Raw genomic sequence first — 16,342 nt, 5'->3', positions numbered from 1 at the left:
CCTCTCCCAACATGGGGGCTAGCAGATTAGTAAGGCTCTGATGGCTAGGCTTATTTACCTCCTAAGCCATGTCAACTATCTCCTCAGTATTCCGGCCTCATCTCTAGCCCGCCCCTGTATTTGTCTGGCAGTAACAGGAAGAAAAAAAGCTATATAATATGACGGTCAATAGAGACGCAGCACTAATCTCCTCATCCAGCTTGTACCTGCCTGCCGAGGCTGCCGCATCATTACTGGCCCTGGCCGTACACTGCAGTATGCTGTCAGAAAGAGCAAGAGCGAGTGAGAGAGAGATAGAAAAAAGGCTAGCAAGAGCAAAGTAAGGGAGCAAAATAAGCCACACTAGCTTTAGCATCACAGACACCTAGAATTAATCCTCTGGTCAGCCCTTGTCCGTGTCAGAAAGCGCTCTCCTTCTTCTGCTATTGGACATTCCTGTGTCCAGTACATGTAAAGAGACTGTACTGGTTGCTTGGAAGCAGTCAAAGAATATTGGGTTAGGAATATTGAACATGGATCAAATTAGCAAGCATTAATCCTCCTCTCAAAACCGCAGAAAGCTGAGGTTTATTGGCCATTGCAGGAGTGAGAATTATGCAGAATTCTCGTGACTCAAGTCCAGTGAGTCAGATCTTAAAAGAGAAATGACGGACTGTATAATTCAGTTGTCATGGCGGCGCCTGTCAGTCACTGTCATCTGTTCTGAAATGATGTGGTTTAGACGCTAACAAGCACATAGCCATTCCCTGCTGTCTCACTCGCATCTCTTCTCTCTTTCCATCTCTCCTGCAGTCCTGTGGCAACATCTACAAAGGCCTGGCCCAAACGGGCGCCTGGGGCTGCTTCGATGAGTTTAACCGGATCTCTGTGGAAGTGCTGTCTGTGGTCGCTGTGCAGGTGAGCCAGCTGTCAGAGGATTTACACCTCACATTAGCGCCATGGCCACAGTCCCATATTCATCTCTGATTCATGTGGTGCGTTTCACACTCAGTTGGATGCAGATGCCCAGCAAAACTGCAGGACTAGTCACTGATACTACAGGGAAGAATCAGGGTGCTCAGTTCTATGGCAGTTCTAGAAGAACATTAATTCATTGTAACAATATTAAGGGTGATGTATTAATGTACAGAGGCCCAAGTATTGACATACTAAGCCCTGTTCCACAAGGGTTCTTGGGCTAGACTCCTAATGCTACAGTAACATGCAATACTTTGGGTAAGAATTAGTATTCAGTTTCCAGAATTCAAATAGTGAAATCACTATTTCGTTATGTTTGCTGGATGATAGAGAATATATCCAGTCATGTATATATGTACATGTGATGGGTTTGCTCTTATTTGCAAGTGAGTATTTCATATTATACTTTGCTGCTGTGAAACATGTGTGGCTGAATGTGAGCACTGACAAAGCCACATGGTTAAGCACATGGCTGAGAAGGCTTTGTCGCTAACTAGGCTAGCTACTGTAGCTCATTCTAGCCTGGTCTACAAACTGAAAATATATTTATTTGACAAATAACATCATGACACATCATCTACTGGGGAGAAAATACATTGTGTACATTATGAGTTCTCATTTACATACATTAGCTCTGTTAGCTCTTTAGCTCATCTGAAGAGGCAGCCTCAATTACCCATCCAAATTGAAAACCTGTGTTTCTCAGCTGTGTGCTGCTATGTTTTTCTGCAACACCAGTGATTCACCAGATATCTGTACATGACCTCTTATGAATACTCGAACGTCAAAATTATTACGCACATCTCTGCTAAGAATATGCTAAATACATAATTGTAGGAGGAACTTTTTTTAAATGTTTCTGATGATAAAAATGTAAAATTCATGGGATAAAAGAAGAAGTTTCTGTTTGGATGCCGAATTTGCAGTCAGTAGTAAGGAAATGCTGTATATTTCAAAGTCGAATTGAATTGTAGCTCAAGTACTAAGATTATATCCTCACAATTTCTTCTTCTAGAATTTTTACTACAAAAACCCATTATGCTTCATGTTTGCTTTTATCATGCTAATCTGTCCATTTATCTTCTACTGTCATTGTTTTATGTGCTGTGCTGTAGTGGAATAACATAACAAGAACAATCTTAATTACTTTGTTATGTGAATCATCCGGAATCTAAATACATAATTTACCCAAGACGATGGTCAAGATGACAATGATCAGCATGCATAACTTACCTGTGATGATGGTTGAGTTGACAATGATGAGCATGATAATGAGCGAGCTTCGTGCATAGCAGTGCATTTATCCAAGGCATTGTGCTGCTGTACAGCTGAACAGGTTTAATGGTGCATCCCTGGAGCTGGTGACTCAGAGATAGCTGCACATGAAAACGAAGAGGCCTCTCTTTAACCGGCACTGCCGCCACTCTCTCTCCCCGAACCCTGGAAATGTCAGAGAAGAGAATGGGTGTCTCTGTGCTGTGATGAATAATGAATCGGTGCTCCCTTCTTTTCAGGGCACACTTGAAAAAACGGCAAAGTACAATTCACCAAGAGTAAGGGCATCAGAGCTTTTGTGCCGGGACGCTCATCAGACATCAGACGTCACTTCCTGTGTGCTCGAGACACAAAGCGACAGGCGTCTGGCAGGTGTCTTTTGGGCCTGCCGACAGGCGTGATGGCAGGATACACACCATTGAAGTTATGTCCTCGCAAAAGCGAGATAGAACCAATTTCCCATTCGCTTAGTCAAAGGCAAACAAGGAACTGCAGACATATCAATATTGAGACAAATTAGCCCGCCACTGCCAATTACCACGGGAGGCAGTGCACTATTGCTAAATGGGCTCCTAAATATGAAGTGCTTTGTTTTCCCCTTAAATGCTAATAGTCAAGAGATTGTTCGCAACCGTGGCTGTTTAGTTAATACTTCTCCAGTTTCTCCAAATTCAGCTTAAGGAAAACAAATTCATCTGAAGTTTTCCTTCCATCCTCTGATTTCCATGTTCTTCACTGATCTGCTGCTGCTTTCTGCAAGCCTTCCAGCATAGCTTGTGCTCAGCTGAGTTGTTTGCCTATAAGGTAATATGTAAAATTCACGAGTATAGGATTTGGACTTAAGACACTTAAGCCTCGTATCTTCTTAAATCAGCTGCATGCTATACGTGGTGTATTCGTAATGCTTTAATATCACTGTTTATCTGCCACTTGAAGAGCTGAAACAGGTCTGCAGCGCTGCGAGGGCTGCATAATTTTGCACTTAGCAAATGCCAAGCCGCGTCCAGTACGCTGCCGCACAGGTGGAATGTATTATAGAATGTTATTTTCAGGCTGCATCCGATGTCCTCTTTGCTGAATATTCAGTGGGCTTACAGCTGAATTTGCCATAACTGCCTGAGATCAAACGAGTGTCCATGCGCATTCTCAAGGCAGTGCAGATGAAGAGGTAGCGCAGATGGCAATGGGGCTGGCTGCTCTCCCCTGTTTGTCACACCTCCATCTCAGTAACACCCTGACCAATGGCTAATTAAACCTAAACACTGTGATTTTCCTTAATGAAAAGCATTCCAAGCCTCACACTCAGCTCAGTTTTTAATTACAGCCGACTGAGACGAAAGCATTGAATTGAGAAATAGCATGTAGCAGTTGACTGTATGGTGGAGGTCATTTCCTTATTTCACTGAAAAATGTTAAGTATTCAGGCAGAAATGTAGTATTACCATGATACTACAGTTTCAGTGTATTGAGAGTCTGTGCTGTTATCAGGTGAAAAGTATCCAGGATGCCATTCGAGACAAGAAGAAACGCTTTAACTTCATGGGCGAGGAGGTGAACCTGTTCCCTTCAGTAGGAATATTCATCACTATGAATCCGGGCTATGCTGGCAGGACGGAGCTGCCAGAGAATCTCAAAGCGCTTTTTCGGTAAGTGCAGGATACACCTGAAGGTAGTCTAAGTAGTCAGGAAAAGTTCTTTGTTCAGCTTGCTAAGTGAAGGCTGACATCGAAACTTCATGTCTAGACTATATGCACACACTCGTTTTATTCATCCTTACTGTACATAGTCCTAGTCGTGAAGTACTTGTGCAATTTCCTGTTGTTTCTCTGATCTAACATCCCTGATCCGGCACATCAGCTCATTAACAAGCCCTTCCTGAGTTGAAGTGTTTGTGGTGGGACAGGAAAACACTAAAATGTGCAGGGCTGTAATGTTTACTTGATTACAGTCAGTTATTATTGCTGCCAGGGGTGGAAATGGCCAGGTTTTACTGGGGGAAACCTAGTGTGCTTTTTATTTTTAACCCTAGTTAGTTTTTCTTTAAACACATCATAACATGTCTGTTCATGGTGCATTTCCACATTAAACAATTTCAGAATTAACCTTACCATTCATAGTGTTTCATAATTCACCAATAAATGCTCTAATCTAGTGCACTTCCGGCATTAAAATACTAAGATATTTCAAGAGGTGGAAGCTTGAACTGGATTCATCAGGGTCTCCCACCATTGTTGCTGAAGATGAAAGAACAAAAACATTCAAATTCTTCAGTGTTTTTGACTGATTGCTGCAAACAAATCAAGGCCTCTATCCAGCCTAGGCCTCTTCATTACAGACCTTATAATTATTAATGCTTTGATTAAACACTAGAAATTCACCCAGACAAAAGAGTTTAATTGCAACATAAACCTCAGTCTTTAAGCCGATTTGTTTTTCTTAAATACAGACGATACCATCTCTATGGAGGGCAGAAAAAGACAGCCAGGAAGAGTTTTTGAATGTTTACAAGCATCACTGGATTGGTCCATAAACAAATACAAATACAAATGTAATGTATCTAATTGCATAAAAAACATCTTTTAAAGTGGAATGACACTTTTGTTGAAACTATGCAGAAACGCACAGGAATCCAACCCATTCAACAAGGCAGAGACTACAAAGAGACAGCAGAACTTAAAATACTTTTCAAAACAGCCGCTACTGCAACCAAAATACTAAACTACCTCTTTCATGATATGATCTAGACTGTCAGAAACATCAAGTGTCCAGTCTCTTTTAGATTAGATGGGTTGATACCATATAGTGTCTATGTTTAAATACCTAGTTAGCTCATAATGAATAGCTGTCTTTACCTTCCACTCAAGTTGCATTGGCTATTATGCTGATTTGTCAGGAACACCTTAAACCGAGCTCCCTGAGGGAATCACAAAAGAAAAAAGTCAATTACACTGAGTAGACTAGAAATTCAAATGAATGTCATAATGTGGTCATTACCATGGAGATTAGGTGGGTGGACACTGCTGCAACTTCATAGCTTTCCTTTGGCTGAATGGGCTGGTGTCTGAACTTGAGGCGCGTTCAACAAGCACTTCATTTCATGCACATGCTTTAGACCAGTCTAAAAGAGATTTTTCTAAAGTTTCATTGACTTTTTTTTTCTGAAACGGTTCCATAACATTCTTCTTCTTCTTCTTTCGGCTGCTCCCTTTAGGGGTCGCCACAGCGGATCATCTGCCTCCATCTTGCCCTATCCACTGCCTCCTCTACTTTTACACCATCTCCATGTCCACCTTCACTACATCCATAAACCTTCTCTGAGGTCTACCTCTTCTCCTTCTACCCGGCACCTCCTTCTCCAATGTTCTTTGACCAATATATCCACTATTCCTGGCCTCTCTGGCTTTCATCTCCAAACTGCTCCACTGTCCCTCTGATCTGCTCATTTCTAATCTTGTCCATCCTTGTCACTCCCAACGAAAATCTTCATCTCCGCCAACTCCAGCTCAGCCTCCTGTCTTTTAGACAGAGCCACAGTCTCCAAACCGTACATCATAGCAGGACACACTACTGTCTTGTAAACCTTCCCTTTCACTCTTGCTGCTATCCTTCTGTCACACATCAACCCTGACACCCGTCTCCGCCCACTCCATCCTGCCTGCACCCTCTTCCTCACCTCTTTTTGCACTGTCCATTGCTCTGGATGGTTGACCCAAGATATTTGAAGTCATCCACCTTTACGACCTGTACTCCTTGCATCTTCACCTTTCCACCTGCCTCCCTCTCATTCACACACATGTATTCTGTCTTGTCTCTACTGACCTTCATTCCTCTCCGCTCCAGTGCAAACCTCCACCTCTCCAGATTCTCTTCCACCTGCTCTCTACTCTCACCACAGATTACAATGTCATCTGCAAACATCATGGTCCATGGAGCCTCCTGCCTGACCTCATCTGTCAACCTGTCCATCACCATTGCAAACAAGAAGGGGCTCAAAGCTGATCCCTGATGTAACCCTACCTTCACCTTGAAACCATTTTTCACTCCAACTGCACACCTCACCACTTTCTCACTATCCTCATACGTCCTGCACCACCCTAATATACTTTTCAGCTACACCTGACTTCCTCATACAGTACCACAGTTCCTCTCTTGGCACCCTATCATATGCCTTCTCTAGATCCACAAAGACACAATGTAGCTCCTTCTGACCTTCTCTGTACTTCTCTACCAACACTCTCAACGCAAAAATTGCATCTGTGGTACTCTTTCTGGGCATGAAACCAAACTGCTGCTCACTGATCTGAACCTCTCGCCTTAGCCTTGCTTCAACAACTCTTTCCCATACCTTCATGGTGTGGCTAATCAACTTTATACCTCTGTAGTTACTGCAGCTCTGCACCTCACCCTTGTTCTTAAAAATGGGGACCAGTACACTGCTTCTCCACTCATCAGGCGTCCTCTCACTCTCCAGGATTTTGTTAAACAACCTGGTTAAAAAGTCCACTGCACCTTTCTCCTAAACATCTCCATACCTCCACAGGTATGTCATCTGGACCAACTGCCTTTCCATTCTTCATCCTTTTTAAAGCTGCCCTCACTTCCGCCTTACTAATTCTCTGCACTTCCTGATCCACTATCTCTCCCCCCGTTGTCCTCCTCTCTCTCTCGTTTTCCTCATTCATTAGTTCTTCAAAGTACTCCTTCCATCTACTCAACACTCTCTGTTCACTCACTAGTACATTTCCCTCTCTATCCTTTATCAGCCTAACCTGCTGTACATCCTTTCCAGCTCTATCTCTCTGTTTAGCCAAACGATACAAGTCCTTTACTCCTTCTTTACTGTCCAGCCTCTCATACAGCTCATCATAGGCCTGAGCTTTTGCCTTTGCCACCATTCTTTTCGCTATGCAAAACAGCCTCACAGTACTCCTGCCTACTTCCTTCATCTCTCTGGTTATCCCACTTTTTCTTAGCTGCCTTCTTCTTCTGAATACTCTCCTGGACTTCCTCATTCCACCACCAACTTTGCTTGTCTTCTTTCCACTGACCAGACGAAACACCCAACACATTTTTGCCAGTTTCTCTCACCACCTTAGCTGTAGTTTCCCAGTCCTCAGTAGCTCCTCACTGCCCCCAAGGGCCTGTTGCAATTTTTCCCTGAACTGCCTGCAACCATCCTCCTCCTTCAGCTTCCACCATCTAATCTTTGTCTCTGTCTTCACTCTCTTCCTCTTCTTTGTTTCTAATCTCATTCTACAGACAACCACCCTATGCTGCCTTGCTACACTTTCTCCTGGTACCACTTTACAATCTCCAATCTCCTTTAGGTGGCATCTCCTGCTAAGGATATAATCCACCTGTGTGCAACTCCATCCACTCTTGTATGTCACCCTGTGTTCTTCCCTCTTCTGAAAATACGTGTTCACCACAGCCATTTCCATTCTCTTTGCAAAATCTACAACCATCTGACCTTCCGCATTTCTGTCTTTCACACCATACCTACCCAGCACCTCTTCATCCCCTCTGTTTCCTTCACCAACATGTCCATTGAAGTCTGCACCAATCACCAATCCTTCCTCTCTAGGGACACCATCTACCACTTCATCCATCTTACTCCAAAATTCCTCTTTCTCCTCTAACTGACAACCAACCTGTGGTGCATATGAACTGACCACATTCAAAATCACACCATCAACCTCCAACTTCAGGCTCATGATCCTGTCTGACACTCTCTTTACATCCAGAACACTTTTCCCAAGCTGTTCCTTTAGGATTATCCCTACTCCATTTCTCTTCCTCTCTGCACCATGATAGAACAGTTTGAATCCACCTCCAATGTTCCTGGCCTTGCTTCCTTTCCATCTGGTCTCCTGAACACACAGAATATCTACATTCCTTCTCTCCATCATGTCTGCAAGCTCTTTGCCTTTACCAGTCATTGTCCCTATGTTCAGAGTCCTTACTCTAACCTCCACACTCCTGCCTTTCCTTCTCTCTCGCTGCCTTCTAACCCGCCTTCCTCCTCTCTTCTTTGATGGTCTTCGACCTACAGTAGTCCAATTTCCACCGGCACCCTGCTGGTCAACAGCACCAGAGGCGGTCGTTGTTAACCCGGGCCTCAACCGATCTGGTATGGCAATCATATTCGTGATCCGCGTGATAGTTTTGGCACAAGTTTTATGCCGGATGCCCTTCCTTATTTATCATTTCCATTTATGCGGGCTTGGGACCAGCACCAGAAGTACACAAAGTGCACCCCTAATGGCTGGTTTGGTTCCATAACATTCCAGTTTATTATTATCTCCACCGATTATTACTAGGTGCTGTCAAGCTGGTTCTGGCTTCTAGCAAATGTATGGATAGAGTTTTTCAAATAATGTCCTGTCTTCTCTTTAGGGCCTCTGAATGGCTTGTTCATGATTCCTCTGATTAAATCTGTTAATGGCTGTCATCTTCTTTTTTTACCTTCAACTGTGCCAAGCATAATGGTCTTTTCCTATGAACTCGTTCTTTTTATAATATGTCCAAAATAGGAGAGCTTCGCTTTAGTTATTAGGCTTTGGATAAGACGTGAGGCTTTATATTTTGATTTATTTGTTTTCATCACCATCCAAATATCACTGATTAACTTGTGCCTTCTGAGTGAATCAGCAGTGATTATTTGGAAAAATTAGTAATTAGTAATCATTTGTAATTAAAGATTAAAGATACGCTTGATGATCACGCACAATTTGACCCTTTAAAGTCAATGAAATTAGCTATTTCGGAGGTAAACAATAGCTCAAGTTTGGGAGGAGCACCATCTCTACCTTCCATTTCTCATGACAGAGATCTCACAGCAGCTGTGAGACACCATCACTGCCCACGTTACATGCCACTCAGCTCTCCCTCTTCTTGCCATAGAACTCGACTCTGTCACTCCCGAACTCACCACCACTGTCTGTCTGCTCCTTCTCCTGAATAGACAGCCAAATACTCTACCATCTGACCCACCTTTTGTTCTGAACCCCTTTCCACACTGGCTTGTACTCTTTTATCAAGTTGTCTACCTAAGTTGTTTCAGCTCTCATGACAGAATCAGTGTTTTCTGCAGCCTAGGGACATCTGGACCACTGTCCAACTCTTCACATACTGCCAGAACGACTACTCCTACATTTGTAAACAATCCAAAACTCCAGAAAAGTTCTTAATTTGACAAGTTCTTTGGGGGTTCCTTCTAGCTTAAGACAGTAGCCACCCAGAACTCGTCCGAGTCCTCTCAGAATCATAGGGCCTTATGAATCTCAAATGCTTTCCTGAACACTCGCTCAGAAACTTTCACAGTGCATTTAACCATTACAAACAGCATCTCACTGCTTTTATACAGTGATGGAAGACCCACAAAGCTCCTCTTCCATATTTTGATCCATTTACATTTTAGTTCATGCTGTAAGATTTCAATGAGTTAAACAGGGCATTAGGAAAGTCTCTGAATTTGTGCAAAACAGGTGTATAGGGATGAATTCTCTTACTGGTCTTTTGAAAGGGAGGTAACATGCCAATTTAGGTGGATCATTCTACTGATGTGGTTCAGAGTTGAAAATTTCTGACCTTTTAACTGACTTTAACTGAAACTAAAATTCTTTTGCTATAAGTGAACCAGTACCTTGATTATGGTTATTCTATTAAAACAAATTATTCAAAATTTCTTTTTATCACTAACAATGCAGTAATGACACTGCCAAAACTTTTCAAATGTTTTCATGTTTTCATTAGTGACAATGTTATTGAATTTTGGGCAGAACTCAAAAACTCTAGCCAGAACATGACTAGCAAACACAGCTTAGAACAGTTTTGCACACATAAAATCGTTATAATATATAATATAATGCTATTAGCAAAAAGTTTACTTAATTGCAAAAATATGTTCTTAAGGTTACACACTGACTGTCAGACTTTGGGATACATTTAATACACTAACTGCCCACCATGTGTGAGTGTGTGTATATATATATATATATATGTGTGTGTGTGTGTGTGTGTGTGTGTGTGTGTGTGTGTATCGCTGCTTTCAGAGCAAAACTTCGTATCTCCAAAATAGTAACTTTACAGTAGAAGGAAAAAACACACCTCACTATTAATGTAAGTCAATGGATCCAGACATTTTTCCAAATAATTTTGGGCAGTTTCTTTTGGTCCATTCATCATGAAATGTCTATACATTGTAAAGGCCAACAGGTTTTTTTTTCCAATTATGTCAAAAACTTTTGGTTTTATTTTGGTTTCCAATTATGTCAAAATGTGTTTTTTTCTGACAGCAGCTATATATATATATATATACTGTGTGTGTGTGTATGTAAAAATTAAACAAAATAATTAATCTAATTAAATCTAAAGCTATCAATAGAAAGCCACATTTAAATGATTATTTTTTTATAGATATTTAGCTTATTGCTGTCTCAGTTAATGCCTTGGGTTAGAGGCACAGATCATAACATAATCCTTATAAATATCAAAGATTTAAATACTTTGTTTCGTTAATTTTTTTTTGTGGGACAGCAGTTTGAACTAATTTGGTTAACTGAACCGTATAGCTTTCTTATCATATAATTTGTCCATTAATGGTCAAATTAATCAGTAGGTTCCTCAATTACTAATATAATCGATGGTGACTGCACTAAAGGCCAGAGGTACTCCTATACCCAGGAACCACCACTGTAACTGCATTTTCTTTTACACAGCCATCTTCTCAAGCAGCTTTTCTCCCTTCACTCCTCTGCAGGCCCTGTGCCATGGTAGTGCCAGACTTTGAGCTGATCTGTGAGATCATGCTGGTAGCAGAGGGCTTTATCAATGCCAGACTGCTGGCCAGGAAATTCATCACTCTCTACCAGCTCTGCAAGGAGCTTCTATCCAAACAGGTGAAGCTCATTCAGCCATACACAATGTTTACAACCTGCTATCACAAACTGATACAATAAGGCAATCGTGGACAAACATTGCAACCATCTGAATCATCCCACATTTTTAATAGGGAAAGCGCCTTCCAAGCAATTCCAATTGTTGAAATACTACCCTTTAGAGTGCAGTGTTTCATCTAATGGCCCTTTCTACATCTTTCAATTTTCTATAAAGGCCATATTTTGACAGTTGCTGCAAGAACATTTGGATGTTATGGCAGTTATAGCCTACTGCTTTTGACTGCGTTATTATAAAACACCCAAATATTTTCCAAGCTAAAAGGTCTCAGCTTGCATATTGTACAATAAATAGTTGTAAATCTGTATTATGTAAGATTTAGAGTATTATGCTTATCGGGCTTGGGCTCCAAGGAGCTTTTCAGAGAAAATGTTATTTTATGATCTCTTCAGAGTAATTATTAAACTGTTTTATGACCCTCTTAAATTGCCAGGACCCGCCAGCAGGTCTAGACTTTTATTACATACTTCTGTAACCTAGAAATAACCCTTAGAAGTCTTCAGAAGTCTTAATATATAGATGCTATACTATTTAAACAAGTAAATGCATCATTTATTACTGTGTAGTTACACAATACATTTCAGCCACATTTGGTTTGCCTTCTTTATTGACAGGCTTGAGTTTGCACTGACTTTCTTCATTTGTTTCAGTGTCAAGAAATGACAAAAATGTGGCCAAAATGTAGAAGAGGATTTTTACAATACTTTTCATCAAATTTAAATCATATTAAAATACCTATTACAAACATAAACATGGTATCAATAAACAAATAATATCAAATTCCATTGTGATTTTTATTGCTGGTTAAACTGAGTTTCGTTACATAATTTTTTTTCTTTTCTGACATGCTTTTATGTCTCAGGACCACTATGACTGGGGTCTGCGGGCTATTAAGTCTGTGCTGGTGGTGGCCGGCTCTCTGAAGCGGGGCGACCCAGAGCGGCCAGAGGATCAGGTGCTGATGAGGGCGCTGCGAGATTTTAACGTGCCAAAGATCGTGACGGACGACATGCCTGTCTTCATGGGCCTGATCGGAGACCTTTTCCCAGCTCTGGACGTCCCCCGTAAGAGAGACCTGGACTTTGAAAAGTTTGTCAAACAGTCTGTGCTGGACCTGAAGCTACAGGCTGAAGACAACTTTGTACTGAAGGTAAGTGCTGCTGCGAATTGCATGTCACCCTTTGGCTGTTGAGCTGCTCTGGAACAAACAGCATATTCAATAAGGCTTCAGCATGACTGCTGGAAGATGGTGCGGAGCGCTGTACTACATGCCACTTTTACTGAGCTTTGTTATGTTCTGGCCTGCTCTATAAGATCAGATGAAAGTAAGACTGAAAGACAGGGATGCAGGAAGGTGTTTTAAGTTGGGGGTGCTGAAATTCTAAGCAAATTGAAATGATTTGCATTTGCATTTGATTTTTTTTATTTGATAATTCACATCAAACAGAATGTATTCTAACATGCTTTAATGTGGTGAAAGGCTACAAAATATGCAGATAATAAATAATAAACATCAAACCATTGATCCTCTACATTTTCTACCTGCCCTCTCATTCAGGATGAATTAAGTGGCAGTCAGATTGTTGATGTTTAACAGAGATTTAGCTCACTTTAATGAAAATACATCATTAACTTAATGCATGGCTGCTGTTGATTTTGAAAATATATCAGTAAATAAGAAACGCATAAATTCCACTCTATATCAAGCACACATGGATCTTCAGATCTCTCGATCATCATTATTATTATCATCATCATCAGTTTCGATGCTGAAATCTCGGGATGCTACAGCAACCTCAGCACCCCTACTTCCTGCATCCCTGCTGTAAGATGATTTTTTTTTTGGGACAGACTAATACACATTGTGTTCTCACATTCTGCTTTCTCAAACCCATCTGTAGTCATAGGTGATCACGTACTGATGATACACAGAGACTTGTTAAAATTTTGGTGGTGGATGACAGCAAAATCTGATATTAACAAGGCTGCACCTACAGGCTTTCTCTCTGAAACCCACCCCCAAATTTCTTCACTTACTTTTAAAGCTCAAGGTATAATCAAAGATATCTTGCCTGACAAAGTCTGAAAAAGAAGCAGCCAGTGCTTCCAACATCACATTTACTCCAACTCAAGGCTGGACTAGAAGCTACAGTGGGTTGCAAAAGTATTCAGCCCCCTTGAACTTTTCAACCTTTTGCCACATTTCAGGCTTCAAACATAAAGATATGAAATTGTAATTTTTTGTGAAGAATCAACAACAAGTGGGACACAATTGTGAAGTGGAACGAAATTTATTGGATATTTTAAACTTTTTTTAGAAATAAAAAACTGATAAGTGGGGCGTGCAATATTATTCGGCCCCTTTACTTTCAGTGCAGCAAACTCACTCCAGAAGTTCAGTGAGGATCTCTGAATGATCCAATGTTGACCTAAATGACTGATGATGATAAATAGAATCCATCTGTGTGTAATCAAGTCTCCGTATAAATGCACCTGCTCTGTGATAGTCTCAGAGTTCTGTTTAAAGCGCAGAGAGCATCATGAAGACCAAGGAACACACCAGGCAGGTCCGAGATACTGTTGTGGAGAGGTTTAAAGCCGGATTTGGATAGAAAAAGATTTCCCAAGCTTTAAACATCTCAAGGAGCACTGTGCAAGCGATCATATTGAAATGGAAGGAGCATCAGACCACTGCAAATCTACCAAGACCCGGCCGTCCCTCTAAACTTTCAGCTCAAACAAGGAGAAGACTGATCATAGATGCAGCCAAGAGGCCCATGATCACTCTGGATGAACTGCAGAGATCTACAGCTGAGGTGGGAGACTTTGTCCATAGGACAACGATCAGTGGTACACTGCACAAATCTGGGCTTTATGGAAGAGTGGCAAGAAAAAGCCATTTCTCAAAGATATCCATAAAAAGTCTCATTTAATGTTTGCCACAAGCCACCTGGGAGACACACCAAACATGTGGAAGAAGGTGCTCTGGTCAGATGAAACCAAAATCGAACTTATGTTTGGCGTAAAAGCAATACAGCTCATCACCCTGAACACACCATCCCCACTGTCAAACATGGTGGTGGCAGCATCATGGTTTGGGCCTGCTTTTCTTCAGCAGGGACAGGGAAGATGGTTAATATTGATGGGAAGATGGATGGAGCCAAATACAGGACCATTCTGGAAGAAAACCTGTTGGAGTCTGCAAAAGACCTGAGACTGGGACGGAGATTTATCTTCCAACAAGACAATGATCCAAAACATAAAGCAACATCTACAATGGAATGGTTCACAAATAAACGTATCCAGGTGTTAGAATGGCCAAGTCAAAGTCCAGACCTGAATCCAATCGAGAATCTGTGGAAAGAGCTGAAAACTGCTGTTCACAAACGCTCTCCATCCAACTTCACTGAACTCGAGCTGTTTTGCAAGGAAGAATGGGCAAAAATTTCAGTCTCTCGATGTGCAAGACTGACAGAGACGTACCCCAAGCCACTTGCAGCTGTAATCACAGCAAAAGGTGGCGCTACAAAGTATTAAAGCAAGGGGGCTGAATAATATTGCACGCCCCACTTTTCAGTTTTTTATTTCTAAAAAAAGTTTAAAATATCCAACAAATTTCGTTCCACTTCACGATTGTGTCCCACTTGTTGTTGACTCTTCACAAAAAATGTCAATTTCATATCTTTATGTTTGAAGCCTGAAATGTGGCAAAAGGTTGAAAAGTTCAAGGGGGCTGAATACTTTTGCAACCCACTGTAACTTCAGCCTTGGACATTTGTCTAGACCAGCCTAGTACAACTAAACTGACTCCCCCTCCGAAATGACCACACTCTGAGAATAGAGTGGGCCTCTAATAGGGGTACGGGGAAAAATTGATTCTTAGATGCACTGTGATGCAGATGTGAATGATTTGGAATCGATTCACAAATGTCAAAAATCTATTTACTAAATATTTGATTTAGAATGTAACGTGAGTCACAACCCAAACGTTAAGAAGAGCCATTTTGTCCTTTTAACGAAAATCAAACCACCTGGGCAGCCACAACATTTATGTTCAGTATGTCTCAGTGTGTGATAATGCCAGCTTCTTGTTCGAATTTTCACATTCCCCCTTAAATTCTGACTGAGGCGCCGAATGTAAATGCGGCACCATTTAAGGTAGAATGGGGACATTTGAAAGAAACCAACTGCGCCGTTTATGAAGGCGAATAACATATCGCTGCTAAGTGACCTGCAGTCTGAGTCTCAGTTGTTGTGAAACCGGGCTTTCGCACTTTGTTGCACACATCTCATTTTGAAGGTATTTTACTGACCCCTGTCTCTCTACAACGAGACCAAAACCTAAGCTATAAAATCACTAAAGAAAACAGGAAGGACGGCTGTAACATGCTGCGTGTCCATCCACCAGCACTGGGTCTTATTTCACCGTAACTGCGCATTTTATCGCAGATGAGCGGCAGCAGCGTCTCATGTGCTCCAAGCAATAGCAGTGAATGAGAGACTTCCTGTTCACTTGCTATATCACTTACATTTGATTTATTAATAAAAGATAAGTAAATTTATTATGGATTACTACAAATAGAAAATAGAAATCCTGTATATAAAAAAAAGATGCATCGATAATCGTTTTATAATCACATCACAGCCCTCTGAATCGGAATCGAATCGAATCGTGAGGTGCCTAAAGATTCCCACCCCTAGCTGCTAATGTGTCTAGATGTGTTATATAGGCCTACATCAGAAAAGACCACACATACTTCTTTTTCTCACTCTCTCAACAGCCCACACACATAGCGGCCCACCAAGAATCCTCCTAAGTGTCCTTGGGTTTATGAAAGGCACCATATAAATTGAACATATTATTATTATCATTATTATTATCCAAGTCCATCCCTGCTCCAGCTGTTTTGGTGCCAAAGTTTGAACACCCCAGGCTAATTACATGTTTTGTTGATTTTCTAAGTGAAAATAAGAGCACCTCCTATAACTTAAATATGACATTTTTCTTCTAAACAGAGTTTAAAATTTGGAAAAAAATGTTAGACATAGAAACAGCACTGCTATGTCTGATCCACTCGTCCCAATGAAGCACACACTAACACACCACCGTCCTGTCAGTGTTGCTGCAGTGGTGAGAATGATCCACGACCCA

General features: G+C 41.3%; 1 protein-coding gene across 1 annotated transcript in view; it reads left to right on the top strand.

The window, feature by feature from the left end:
• Positions 1–16,342, top strand: part of LOC108424873 (dynein heavy chain 9, axonemal) — a 167,439-nt gene that overhangs the window by 49,256 nt on the left and 101,841 nt on the right. The window contains exons 29-32 of the mRNA XM_017693145.2: positions 793–897; positions 3,721–3,878; positions 10,994–11,132; positions 12,053–12,340. Of these exons, the coding sequence (XP_017548634.2) occupies positions 793–897; positions 3,721–3,878; positions 10,994–11,132; positions 12,053–12,340 (690 nt within the window). The remainder of the gene's footprint in view (positions 1–792; positions 898–3,720; positions 3,879–10,993; positions 11,133–12,052; positions 12,341–16,342) is intronic.

The sequence above is a fragment of the Pygocentrus nattereri genome, chromosome 13 (assembly GCF_015220715.1).
Source record: "Pygocentrus nattereri isolate fPygNat1 chromosome 13, fPygNat1.pri, whole genome shotgun sequence".
Classification (NCBI taxonomy): domain Eukaryota; kingdom Metazoa; phylum Chordata; class Actinopteri; order Characiformes; family Serrasalmidae; genus Pygocentrus; species Pygocentrus nattereri.
Note: the sequence above shows the minus strand (reverse complement) of the source record. Positions and strands in the feature narration are given on the sequence as shown.